General features: G+C 40.6%; 1 protein-coding gene across 3 annotated transcripts in view; it reads right to left on the bottom strand.

Annotated features, from left to right (window-relative positions):
• PLS1 (plastin 1) overlaps positions 1–14,286 on the bottom strand; it is a 93,680-nt gene that overhangs the window by 11,458 nt on the left and 67,936 nt on the right. For 2 of the 3 annotated variants that reach the window (XM_075200547.1, XM_075200548.1), the window contains exons 6-14: positions 12,983–13,064; positions 12,134–12,299; positions 8,397–8,539; positions 7,745–7,837; positions 6,954–7,146; positions 6,081–6,104; positions 4,427–4,505; positions 4,110–4,224; positions 2,107–2,240 (exon numbers count right to left, since the gene is read on the bottom strand). In XM_075200547.1, coding sequence (XP_075056648.1) covers positions 2,107–2,240; positions 4,110–4,224; positions 4,427–4,505; positions 6,081–6,104; positions 6,954–7,146; positions 7,745–7,837; positions 8,397–8,539; positions 12,134–12,299; positions 12,983–13,064 — 1,029 coding nt within the window. The remainder of the gene's footprint in view (positions 1–2,106; positions 2,241–4,109; positions 4,225–4,426; positions 4,506–6,080; positions 6,105–6,953; positions 7,147–7,744; positions 7,838–8,396; positions 8,540–12,133; positions 12,300–12,982; positions 13,065–14,286) is intronic. The other variant, XM_075200550.1, reaches the window with a different exon arrangement.

Raw genomic sequence — 14,286 nt, forward strand, 5'->3', positions numbered from 1 at the left:
GGAGATTCAACAAAAACAGAAACTCGCCTGAGATTTAACAGGAAGAAAAATCATGCTATTAAAGCTATCTTGCCTTTCTTAACTTAACAGGAGACAAAATACAAGATTTAAGTATGAGGGTGATCGTGATTTCTTGTTTAAAAGCAAAAGGGGCAGGAATTATTACTATTTTTTTCTGATGTAGCAACACTTAATATTTCCAGACAGGGACACGAAATAAAGTACATACTTGAGGAACCACAAGCAATCTTAGGAGAGTTTGCAAAATCGTAGCTTCATACATATGGCAACTTGTATTGCTGGAGTGACCGAACATCAGGACAGCAATTTGTAGCATGGCGATTTTGGTAAAATCACTTTACTGGCGAAAATTGCTGAAAATGCAAAATTGCAGCTTGATATATTGGAGCAGTCCCCCCACTGCCAAAGAATTGGATCACATATTCTGTCCGATCTGGTATCTGTGTGCTAACAAGTTCCTTACTACTCCTCTTGTTCTATTCTGTATCGGATATCCTGGTTCTGACCTCTGCCTGTTCCTGACTACTCTTTTGTCTAACAAATTATCTCAGTTTGCATCTCCTGGTTCTGACCTCGGCTATCATGACTACTCTCTTGAATTTATCATGTCACTTCCACTGTTTGCTCAGGTACTAACCCAACTTGTCCACTACACTCTACTCCAGTTACCTCACTAGCGACTGGCTTTGAAGGCTGCGACCTGCATGTCCCCAATGGCTAACACCAAATCTCCTTGCGAGGGTCCCTGGTGAACACTGGGGGTGTGTTAGACTTTGCACCTTTCTGCCCTGTAGCGTTGACTGCTAGTGGTAATACTTCCATTTCTCCCTGTGGTTCAGGACACTACCCTAGTGGTCCCAGTATTATGGGCAAGGGTCCCTAAGATGCCTGCCCATTATACTAACTTACAAAAGTACACTCAAATTTCTTACGCATTACCACAGCAAAATGATTCCTTAGGACGCCTCTTCAGTTGAGGTGTTTGATCATAATTTGTAAGTGTTTTTGTTCCTTTCTTGTTTATGAGGATTGTCCAGGTTTTTGTTCTAGGTTATGATTTGGACAATGTGTAAAATTGAGTGTGTAATTTTTTTTTTGTATAATGGGCAGGGCTGTAAGGGGTCTATTCCAGTCTTGTTATTTACCATGGCCCCCACAGGGGGGATGAGAAAAACCCAAGTCTTGTTCAGCATGGAACTGGTAGACTCTGTGGGGTATGCTGTATTTTATGCCCCTCCCTTTAAAGGCACCTGTACAGCCCTGACCAGCACTGGGGCTAATTAACGATTTGTGAAGGGGACACGCTATCCGGTTTTAAATTTTTTTTTTTAAAATTCTACAGTATTCTTAGAGGGGGTAACTGTCAATCACATGCAGTTTTCCCCTAGTCACCTGTTTGTGTTTCCTCTGAAAGAGACTGACAGTTACCAATACAGAGACTGCAGATGTTGCTGATTAAGTTCTTTAGTTATTTACTGCTGACAGCATCTGAACGGCACCTGCAATTCTCCCCACAACCTCACATATTCACAATGATTTAACATCAAATCATGTGTTTAGCCACTATGGGCCTGATTCATTCAGGAAAGTTAAGCAAAATATTGAGTAAATTTTCTTACTTAATTTTTCTGGACAAAACCATGTTACAATGCAAGGGGTGCAAATGAGTTTATTATTTTGCACATAAGTTAAGTGCTGTCTGTTTTTTCTTGTAGCACACATATACTTGATAGATTATTTGAAGACTAAAATTTAAAGTTGATCTAGGACATGCCCTACCCCAACTCCAAATCTGCCATCACATTTATCTCCCCCTCGTATGCAACATGGTTTGCCTTACTTGCTTACTTTTGCTTAACTTTTCTTAATGAATCAAGCCCTATATTTCTAGTAAAACCGGAACAATGGTTTGATGTTTTAGCACTAACTTTATGTATGGAGAAATTGTACTTTGTTGAGCTTTAATAGAGAATTTGAAGCATGCTACATCCATACAATGACATAAACAGAAGGTACGGTGGCCCTGATAGCTGTGTACAGGTATGGTGAGTATTTTTCATGCACAGATATATGTGACACACTTACCTCCTCATTAGCTGCCAAACTAGGGCCAGTGTGAGGGTCCGATTCCCTTCATGCAGGTCGTGACCACATATACCCACTAAAGAGAATCTAGCCTTGTTCCTTCCCAATTCTACAGCATAATTACAGTTCTCTATCTAAAGAAATAAAGAAAAAAAAAAGAAGTTAAGACATATATACTTAGTATTAAGACATTGCGAGACAGTAGGCTAATTATATGTATATACATATTTATATACTGTATATATATATATATATATATGTTACAAGCCGCGGCGGTACTCACAGCCGCCACGACTCACTTCCTGGGCTCCCCTGCGTTCCGGCCGTCACCTTGACGATCGGGACGTCACTCCTGGGCATGACCCGACCGTTGCCTTGTTATTCAGTGCTGCGTCACGGCAATGTAAGGAAGCCGAACGTGTGTGCAAAGCCTCCCACTAGCCTGCGGGCTAAATAATCTAATGATTATAAAGAGATGCGGGGGCTGTGGATACTTCAGAGCTAGGCTCTGATTGGCTGCCTTTAGTATTTAGGGCAGGGAGGGCTTAGCCTCCCTGCCGGTTATAGCGTTTTAGTCTTAACTTGTGCTGACCTGCTCTGATACTCTGCTGGATTTCTGATTGTGACCTTTTGCCTGTTTACTGGACCTCACCTGATTGCCTGTGACCCTGACCTTTGGCCTGTACCTTGGATTCTGCTGTTCTGCTCGTGACCTTGACCTTTGGTGAGTTTTCTGACTATTCTACCCTGCAAGTGACCTTCGCTTTCGTCTGACCATCCATTATCATCTGTACTGTCTCTGGGCCTGCGCTGCGGTTAGTATAACGAACCTACACTACATTGGAGTTTAGTCCTGGGGGCATCTGAGTACCTGTGAGCATGTCTAACTCTACGGGAAAGGCAGCTGCTATAGGTGAAGACCTCCGCCCATCAGTTCTGCAGGTTCGTTATTTGACCAGACAGCCTAGCAATATATGTATATATATATATATATATATATATATATATACACACACACACATACATAGATCACCCCAGGTTGCAGCATTTACTTGTGAATTTTCATTTACTTGTGAATTTTCATTTTCAATTTATGTTTAGTCACCTCTCATGTACCACATTAGTTTCTACACTGCGCAAAACCAGTAGCACATTTGCTTCACTAATCATCATCAACATTTATTTATATAGCGCCAGCAAATTCCGTAGCGCTTTACAATTGGGAACAAACATTAATAATACAATACTGGGTAATACATACAGACAGAGAGGTAAGAGAACCCTGCTCACAAGCTTACAATCTATAGGACAATGGGAGTTAGACACACAAGGGCATGTGCTACATCATATTGCACAATGGACCAGCCAGACTGCAAAGGTAAAAGTACTGAGTGGGCTGTGTGTGTTGCAATGTTGGTCAGAAGGTTGTTGTCTTGCGTTAGCAGTGTAGAGGATGGCAATAGGGTAATCTAGGGAAATTAAGATGATGGTTGAGGAATATCATAACCTTGTCTGAAGAGGTGGGTTTTCAGTGAACGCTTGAAGGTTTGAAGACTAGAGGAAAGTCTTACTGTGCGAGGGAGGGAATTCCACAAAGTAGGTGCAGCCCACTTATTTTTAACTACTTTGCTGCTGGACATGTGTTTTCAAATACAACCTCCTGCTACCAGTCTCTTCAGTGTGCAGCATGCACATCCATATGAGAGACTTATGATGTCATTTCTTGGCGGCTATGAGTGGTGGTGTATCACTGTACATATTAGATAACTGGTAGAATGAATGATGCCATTCTGTGGAAGATGTAATGTTCTGCACACATGCAGAGTCTGGGGGTGTTCTGCTGGGGTACACAAAGACCACCATTCTTGTTTAGGGACGACTTACATGTAAAATGTTTCCTTAAAAATGTTACAGGGATGGACATATATCACCTGTGAGCATTATAATATTGCAAACTTGTAGTGTTTTGTTATCACTCTGAATATATTATTTTCCACACAGACCTTTTTCATATGTCCTCCAAAAGCTGTAAATGGCCGCCGGTTAACATGACTCCAGTTGACTGGCACTCGTGTTCGATCATACAACTGGAAGATCACTAGAGCATCATTCATGTCACTAGAAACAGAGAAGAAAGTAAGGTCATCAAGCTTGTATTGTCATTTAGTTTATGTCCAAGCCTGTTCTCTACTGTTAAATACTGTAACCACTAAACAAGTACCTAAAAATGTTACTTAAAAAAGGGCACACATTCACAGAGATTGTATGTCAAAACATGCAGCACAATATTTGTACTGAAAATAATTAGCTTATTACTTACCTGTACATATGGTTAACATATGGGTTGACACCTAAAGAATTCATCCAGTTCCGGAATGTTCTCTCCTCATTTGTTTCTCCTGTGTGCATGACCGATAAGTAACATTAATATTTATCACTATCCATTCACATGCAATTTTGAATAGAGATGAATAGCCAATTAAAAATTAAATATGGGCGTTCAAATAAGTTTTTCTGGCATTCTGCTTATACAACATTGTGACATTTTTCGGTAATTATCAGACAGTTTCTTTTAAAAAGTGGATTTCATTTTTTTCACATAATAACTCCTTACTTTAAAGTGGGTCAGTGGTGTGATAGAAATGCTATATCAACTGTTAAAGGTCATCTATTAATTGTTCAAAATTGAAAATGTTAATTAAAAAAATATGTATTGTTGGCATTGTTATATGCATGTAAGTAAGATAATTCAAAACACAGACAAGAAAATGCTATGCTTGGTCAATTGGTCTGACATCACAGATGAGTAGCCCCCGAAAACAACCATGATGCCTGATAACCATGTGACCGGGAAGGATAGAACCATTATCAGGCAGTCGGTCAATGCAGTCTGAAGGTACCCACTAAAATCATCCGTATCAGCCACAATGCAAATGGTAATGGAGATGCAGAACCGGAAGAAGCTTTGAAGTTAAATAAAGTAATTTAAACTGAATTTGATTTAATAGTTTATTGAAGTGACAGGAATAATTAATCAAGCTTGGCAATAATTCACAATGTGAATTAGTGCATAATAGAAAAACAACTAATTGAATTGGCCACAAATAAAGACAATATATCAGAAGAACAATACCTTTATAAATCCTATGTACTGTTATCATAACAAAAACTATTTTTATGTGAATAAAAATATATATTTTACAGATTTAACATGCACATAGACTCACGGGAGAAGAAAAGCATGCAAGTCATAGGTCAAAATCCAACAAGAGGCAGAAGGATAAACCCCAGCACAACTAGAAACATCTGAAGTTATTAAGGGAACCTTTCTGGTTTGTGAAATAATTATATTTTAAATAGCACCTTCTGCACTATAAATATGAATAGAGCTAAGTATTGCTATGCTATGGGAGAGAGAGTAATATATTTTGGTGTGCTACATGCAAATGCGGGGATTGATCCTTGCTCCAGGGTGGCAACTGTTGGTACGGAGAGAGCATAAGGGAACTTTTGTTTTGTTATCTCATAGATAGTGCACAAGTTGCTGTGTAAGTCATACTTTTTCACAAACCTGACTGGTCATTTTTAAAAGTTGTCAACAAATTAGCTAAAAAAAAGTCAAAGTGAAGATCAAGAGCAATTTTGAGGTTGCCCTGTCAACACATCTAGATCATGTTGATGACTTTTCCATAACTTGCAAAGTTAAAGAAAGGTACTCTATTCCAAATGAGTATAAAAATGCAGTTTGTTTTGCATGCATAGGGCATAGTTCATACATGTATCCAATCATAATATTACAAATTTCATATTAAGTAGAGTTTCAGGTGATCCCATTTTACAGCTAAATGTTAACACTACTATGTCCACATGTAGGAAGTATCAGGGACACATCAAGCTTATCTTTTAACCTCTCATGCAAAGGACACATTCATAGAGAAATCAATCTGAAGCAATCAAGTTAGAAGATACTGTACCTACTACATAAGAGAGGGTGAAATCTGGGATTCATAAATTAAGCAGAAAAACATCTGAATTACGAACGACACTAGTTTTAATATATGTATAATACCAATAGACACCATTTTTTTTTTCGTTTGTAGAAGATAGAATTATTCTAAACATTGTCAGTTACTGATAATCTAATATTGAATAAATATACATACCCGTCAATTATTATGTAACACAAAATTCCAAAATAATACATTTAAGATGAAATTGATTCTGGAACCTTACACATAATTTAGCCAAGATATTGGCATGCAGTAGAGGTGAAATTCAGAATGAGCAACCGTCATCTTTTGTGCATTGTCCTTATTAGTAACAAGCAGCATAATTGTACACATACTGTGGGGGAGTACACTGAACTACCACTGTACATATGCAGTAGAAGGGGCTATAGGTTGTGTCAAAAGTGGACATATAAAAGTAAGGTTCTATAATGAATCATACAAATGATTGCCTTTATTTTCTAAGCAGCACTATAAAAAAAATGGAAATTAGAATTTGATAGGTTGCTATTGGCTACGGGTCTCCAGCCACCAGAGTATATATATATCACATGGATACCCCAGTAAAGGATCAAATGTATTATTTGTATAACTGACAGGAAAATATGGACATTGGTCCTCAGAGTGACCCATAGATTCCTCCTTTGAGGTCTCCTAACAGTAACTGCACCACCGCCAGTCCTAGAAAGCCCCCTCCTAAGTCTATAACCTTAACCTCTCCTGACATATTACAGTAATTTCTCTTTAGAAAGATTATTTTGCAGGCGTTGTAAGATATTCCATTATACCCTGTAAAACAATTCCTATATTAAATGTGTGAGAGTGTTTTGTTCAGCTTACCTTCTATTTGATTCATGAAATCATACCCATTGGCTTTGCCCAGTGCCGGGTACATATTGAACAGATTTGCCACAAAAGCCAAGTTCAACTTAGGGTTCCCAGAAACCACGTCTGCTGGTGACACAAACTGTTTGCAGCCCAGTTTGTCAGCTTGGTTAAGCATGTAGTGGGCCCTCTTTAAATCAGTAGGTTCCTGTCAACACAAGACATGAACAGGTAAAAAACAAAGATACAGACATATAGCTATAAGCACTGACATTAATAGTTCTGTTTTGTGTTCCTATAGTGCATCTATATTACCATGCATCTGCTCCCCTACAAAATACAAGAGAGGCTGAGTGCAGGTATAGTACTTTCCTATATTGCTTACTAGTGTTGCCTAGGATTGCACTGGCTGCTATCCTGCCAACGCATAAAGGGTTATTTAAGTGTGGTTTAAAAATCATCTAAAAAATTTAGTAGTGAGGTGAATGATGGGCTGGTGTAAGAGCCCCGGGTGTCACCCCATGCCCAACCCTTAGGTGTTGTTCCCCATACTCCTTTACTTTGTGTGGCTAAGAAGGGGAGCCGCAGCTCCGCCGGTAAGAAGCTGCTCCTCCGTGTATGGGGCCACCGCTGGCAAATTAACAACTATGAATGAGTCATTCATTGCAATGTTCTAGGTGCCCCCTATACACCATAAGTTTGTGATAAAAGAAACTCAACAAAAAATAAATAAAACATTGTTGGTTTTCTGACTTTCATAACATTGTAAATAATATTTCAAAACAAACATAAACCTGTAAACTTACATTAAACCCAGCAAAGTCTATGAAGACATCAGCACCTCCAACACCTTCCTTGGGAGCAATCTCTCTCAACAAATGGAAGTAAGCTCTGGAATCCTGGGGTAAAAAACATCAATCTCACATAAGAATGTCAGTTCCACAACACTACTGCAGTGTTATCACTTTCCTGATGTTTAAATGTTGGGATAAACAAAGCTGCTGACACAAAACGTTATTATGCTATTATGAAATACTTGACATTGGCACAAATGGAAATGTTTTATTACAAAGAATTATTAATAACACTAGAACAGATGTCACAGGATTTGTCATTGACAACGGTGAGATGTAAGATAATGTGAGAAATGTGTGCTGGAAAGTGGTCATTTGGTGCCACCTACTGACGTACTGCGTGTATGTGATTGGAAAGTGGTCACAGGAATTACCCTATGAAAACCCAATAATGTAAATTGATGATTTTTTTTCCTTTTACTGTGTTTTAGGATTGACTAATAATGGCATTGCATTTGTTAAAGGGGTTTCCAGCTATATTTATAACATTGCAAAGCTGCCTTTGAAAGGTGGCTCTCTGATCTGTTTCATCATGGACACAGAGATAAGTAGTATATTATAAAACACTTCAAATTTTAAAGAACTACTGTAAGGCTTAATATACCTTAATGTCTCGGCTGAAATTGTTTATGTTTGGCCATTGAGCATTAGTCAAGTGGTAGTTCACCCAGCGGAGCAAGAGCTCTTCTGGAGACAGTTTCATCAAGTCTTCCAGTGTTTCCCCATCCTTCAGTAACGCAATAAGAGCTAGAGAAGAATGGAAACAATCATGGTCAATTCAACTTTTTTAATAAATCATACATTAAAATGGACCTTTCAGCAAACATAAAGCAGACTATTTCTTTCACACAGTCTTTTCATGCATACAATGTATGAAATTGTAACAAAAAATAGTCCTATTACATTACAATGCTTATCCAGTCCTCCCGAGTGTGATGGTGCATAATGAATAGGGATGGGCACATTAATTTAACCAATTCTGAAATTCTGTCAAATTGCTGAGATTCCCAACAGCCAAATTAATTTTGCGAATGTGGCCAGATTTAAGAAAAAATAAATAACACCCACTGGAGTCCTCTTCACAAAGCAGCGGAAACCAGCATTGGAACACCTCTGAAACATTGATGTTCTGCAAGTCTTTCCTGTGGGGGCCAGAAATGCACTAACAGGACCAGCAACGCCACCCTAGCCACCCCACAGATCTCAGAGTCAGAGTCAGCACTGTGTTGTTGTTTTTTTAAAATAATTTGAAAAAAATAGATCTCATACACAATATACTGTATAAAATAATATTAAAACACATCTCATATATTCTCAACCAGCCTCAGCATTAAACAGCCTGGTGTCACAGTTCAGAAGGATCGGATCCTAGATATGCCTTATTTAGCACTACTTCCAGTAAGGTAGGGAGTCTAACGGGCGGGCGGTATTCACCAGGGACCGCCGCAAGGTGGTTTGGTTTTAGCTGCGTCCGCACCGCAGGTCGCGGCCCTTACTGGAAGTGTCAGGCGAGACCTATAGGGGAATGTAGAGAGGAGAAACACTGCAGATGAAAGGGTGAAGTGTCAGCTCTGCGGACACAGGTTTACTGCTGGGATAGTGGCGAAGTACACGATGAAGTGTCAGTTCTGCGGACAACTGGTTACCACAGGAATAGTGGCGAAGTACACAATGAAGTGTCAGATCTGCAGACAACAGGTTACAGCAGGAGAGATGAAGCGTCAGCTCTGCGGACAATTAGTTACCACAGGAAGAGTGGCGAAGTACACGATGAAGTGTCAGCTCTGTAGACAACAGGTTACAGCAGGAGAGATGAAGCGTCAGCACTGCGGACAACTGGTTACCACAGGAAAAGTGGCGAAGTACATGATGGAGTGTCAGCTCAGCAGACAACAGGTTACAGCAGATAAAGAGTCAGCTCTGCGGAGAACTGGTTTACAGCAGGAGAAATGGAGCCACATCTAGTACCTAGCAGGTAGCTTGATAAACAGGCACTGAGCTGCAGGGGGAATTGCCTTATAAACTTTGGAGCCAAAATTGAGTAGCCAATAGGATAAAGGCAGAAGACATAAGAGGATTGAGTCTGCGCATGTGCAGACCCGAGAAGAAGATGCCGGGCGGCTGGACAGAGTGCAGCGGTCAGCAAGGAGCAGGTAAGTGTGCCGGGCCTCGGTTATAGAAACCAAAGACCCAGCGTGTGACACCTGGGTTGGTTTCCACTATAACATGTCGACAATGAAAGAGCGCGGTGGCTGTAAGAAATACCAGTCCCAGACTAGTCAGTGCAAGACTGGTGACTCTATGGGGGGAAGATCACAAAAATACAGCATGTCGACCCTTCCCAGAGGCTACCAGTATCACGCATCTCACCGGTTTAGTTCCATTCTGAGCCTTGTATACAAGGGTTTCCCGTGGTTACTCCTATCTGTTGTACAGCCTGGTGTTCCTCTATCCTCAGACACTATCTTGCCAAACATTCTGCACATGCGCATTCCCGGGAACTTTTTAAAAACTCTGCTCCATAGAAGGATCACCAGCCAGTTCCCTTTATAAGGGTCCTCCTCCTTTCTATGGGTGTCAGATCATCAGGTCTCCCTACCTGATAGGAAGCATCTTCTCTGACTCCCGTTCGTGATCATACTTACCTTTGTTCCTGTCTTTGCGAGTTAAGCCATTCATTCATCGGCTGCAGCTTCACTCATCATCGGTCCTGTTCCAGAGTTATAATACCTGTGTGGATCTCAGAGCTTCTGCCCTATGCAGTTCAACGCTTCACATCATTACCTGTTCGGCTTATTCCTCAGTCAAGACCATGGCCTCACTGCAGAGCATCGCACATAATCGGTCCTGTTCCATTTGTGACTATACTGCTGATCATCGCACAACAACTGTCCTCTTCTGGAATTCCATACACCTGAGGCTACATTTCATTCTGCCTTACAGTTACTTTGTAGTTCTCTGCATTACCTGCTCTGCGCCCCCTAGAGGACCGCGGCCTACAGTTCAGAGCAGCTAAGACCACATTCCCTTGCGAGAATCCCTGGTGAACACTTCTCCTCTGTTAGACTTCCCACCTCTCTGGGGATAGCTGTCACTCAAGCAGAGATCAAGACCATTCCAACTATCTGGCTTTCGTGACAACTAGCCCCACAATAAAAAAAAACCCTTCCCATGATACTAGAAGAGTAAAACCAAAAACACATACACAGTATTAATATAATTAAATAAAAAAAGAGACTTCCTAAGTCCTTACCACTTTATTAAATATGAAATAAAATATTTTCTTCTTTTTTGATCCACCGTAGTCCAAGTAGAAAAAAATCCCTATGGATAAGGACCTACCAGCACACTACAAACGGCCCCTGCATTTGGTGAAGCGGACTCTTGGGAATCCCAGATTTAATGGTAGTCAGCACTTTGGATGGGTCATATACTGAGGTGGCAAATATGTTATTGCAGGGGTCCAATTTTGGTTATTACCCCAGCCCTCACAGCCCAGGGGGTCAGGAAAGCCCAAGCCCTTTTTTTGCTTAGGGCTGAAAGATTCTTATTTTTTGTGGGCCACTTCCATAGAGGCACCAGCCCTGTGCTGACAAGGGCCGGTCTTCACTATTGCAGTGGGACCCTACATTCGCACTCTCCCTGGAAACCAGTACAGGCTGTCTTGCACTAGGGTCCATTTTTAAGTCATTTATTTATTTTTCACATAGTGCACTGTGTATGAGAAGTATTTTATTGCTGGTGGCACCTGCTCCTGAAAGTACAGGTCTTTAATTTCTTCTCTTTTCTTTTTTTTTTTTACATTAAACAGTGCTGGATCTGTGAAAACAGGACCAATGCTGAGGTAAGGGGTGGACATTTTGCTTTTAATTCCATTTCTGAATCCAGCCAAATTCTTCCTGATTCACAAATTGATCTAAATTACAGCAAAGAATTTTCTGTGGTATCACACAACCCAAATAATGAATTTTCATTGCTTTCCCCAAACCCCAGTGGCAGAAGTCCTTCCTCCCATTGCTGCATACGTCTCTGCCAAACTCTGAGGACAGAGAGCTAGAACACAGCTAAGTGTAGCTCCATCCCTAGCTTGTCCCTCCTCAACCCCTGGGCCAGGAGACTTGTCTGTATAGTCCTGGGATAGCTGTGTCCCTGGGCCATTGTGCAGGAGGTGGGACAATCTTCAGAACTCAATTTTGCAAGTTCTATGGAGCAGAACAGTTCAGTTTTGGTCCACTGTGACTACTAAGACTGGCACCAATGTATGGAAGTATGTGAGAGGTATACTTTAAATTTGGTATAAAATTTAGAATTTTTTTTAAAAAAAAAAAAAAAATTAATTACCTTCATTCTTGGAGATTTCAATGTCTGCAAACAACCCAGCTTTAATAATCTGCCATAACAGGCCTAGGACCAAGTGTATCTTCCCTTCTTTTAAATCTTGTGCACCAATATTCACTACTGTGCAACCAATGGCAGAGGCTGAATTCAGAGCTAGATTAATATTTTCCTGAAGAAATATAAAGACAATTCATCAGACAACAAGATAAATGTTCAAGGAACTGGTTTAAATGTAGATAGTGTTACACAATTATATGCACATAACATATGAACTGTCAGCCATATCTGCTTCAGCTGCAAATCAGTCTAAATGCGTTTTCCCATTGTACAAAGGTTGTATAAAATATTTAGCCAATGGTTTGTTGGACTGTAGCTGACAATCCACATTTCTTGCCTCACAGGTGTGAATTTTACCAGTGCCAATGCTCCTAAAAAAATCCTGCTGGCACCTAATTTTTGGTAGTTGTTTGTATAGACGTCAATGGATACAAGTCCTAAGTTTCTAAGTTATAAATTATTTTGTCCACCCCTGAGTTAACAAGTCTAACAATGTGTACAATGGTATAAAAATAAGCATTATAATAATGGTTTTCCCATATATCACCAGCTGCTTAACAGACTTTACACCTCCTCTTTTTTATAATCTCCAACGTTACAATATTCCTTACCTAGGGAGAGATTCCACACACCTGTAATATTCCCTACAATCACTTTGATTTAAATTTTAGATGACAATGTCCTCTTTGTTTACTTTTCAAGAATTATAGTCCCGAAAAGCTACTGGTTGGCAACAAAATCACTATTATTGAATATATAATTTAAATGTGAGGAAAAATAACACAAGTCACTCACTGAAATGGTGAATGGTGTCAGTTTTGTTGTGTTGATGGCCCTCTCATCAATAGTGTCTGGTTGAGCCATGTTGACCATTTTGCTAAATTAAAAGAAAAAAAGATACAACATATATTACATTACTTGCTATTGTTGTATAGAAACTGTACAGCTTTTTAGTTCTATTATAGCTTTATACAGCCCCAAATTTGAAATAAAGTACAATTACAATCATTTACATGTATTACTATGTCTAGAAAGTATCAGGGAATATAATTTTTTACTTTGTGAGATTACTAGGGATGATTTATGGGCAGCACGGTGGTTTAGTGTTACACTCACCTCTCCTCGCTCCAGCACCGTTCTCGGCCTCTGCATCGGGACAGTGCTTCCAGGTATCGGCGGTCACATGACCGCATGTCAGGGCGGGGATTTGAAACTCCTTGTATATAACCGCACCCTAACACTCGTTCAGTGTCAGAGCAACCTGTGTACCCTGACTGCTGCTCTTGTGCTGAGCCTGTATTCTGATCTATTCCTGTGTACCAGTTCCTGCCTAACTTGACCATTCTTGTTCTCCTGCACCTGTGTATCAATCTTGGCTTGCTGACTACCCTCTGCTTTGGTGTTAACCCTTGTGTCTCAAACCTTGGTCTTTCTGACCCTGATTCCGCCTGCAGCTCCTGTACTCCACTGCCTTATTGTGTTGCCTGATTTGGCTAGTCTCACTTCGCTCCAGCCTGTTGATGCAGTTCTCCATTGTCCGACAGTGTACCAGAACCTGAACTGTCCTGACTCCGTCTCTGTTTGCTGATTCTGCTCTCACATGCAGTCTATGTACCGTACCTGCTTGTCTGACTGCTCTTCGTACCTTCCATTGGTCACCAGTTATCCATCTTCCACAGTGCTACATCTAGAGCAGTGGTGGGCAAACTCAGTCCTCAAGGGCTACCAACAGTTCATGTTTTTAGGATTTCTGTCTGTAGAAACAGCTGGGATAATTACTGACCCAGCCAAATAGATTAACTCAGCTGTGCATGATTAAAGAAATCCTAAAAACATCAACTGGTGGTAGCCCTTGAGGACTGAGTTTGCCCACCACTGATCTAGAGGCTGACCAGTGGACCGCAACCTGCAAGCTCTCGGCAGCAAAGCCTATCCCGCCTTACGGCGGTTATTGGAGAACACCGAAGGGTTCGTATGACTCCACACCACTAGCCAGCCAGCACAAATCTAGTTTAGCACAAGGATCCCACTCCGTCTGTTACACTTAGCGGTAAGCACTTCAGCCTCAAAGCACTGGGGTCCTATCTGTATAGTTTGTT

This window comes from Mixophyes fleayi, chromosome 3 (genome assembly GCF_038048845.1).
Source record: "Mixophyes fleayi isolate aMixFle1 chromosome 3, aMixFle1.hap1, whole genome shotgun sequence".
Classification (NCBI taxonomy): Eukaryota; Metazoa; Chordata; class Amphibia; order Anura; family Limnodynastidae; genus Mixophyes; species Mixophyes fleayi.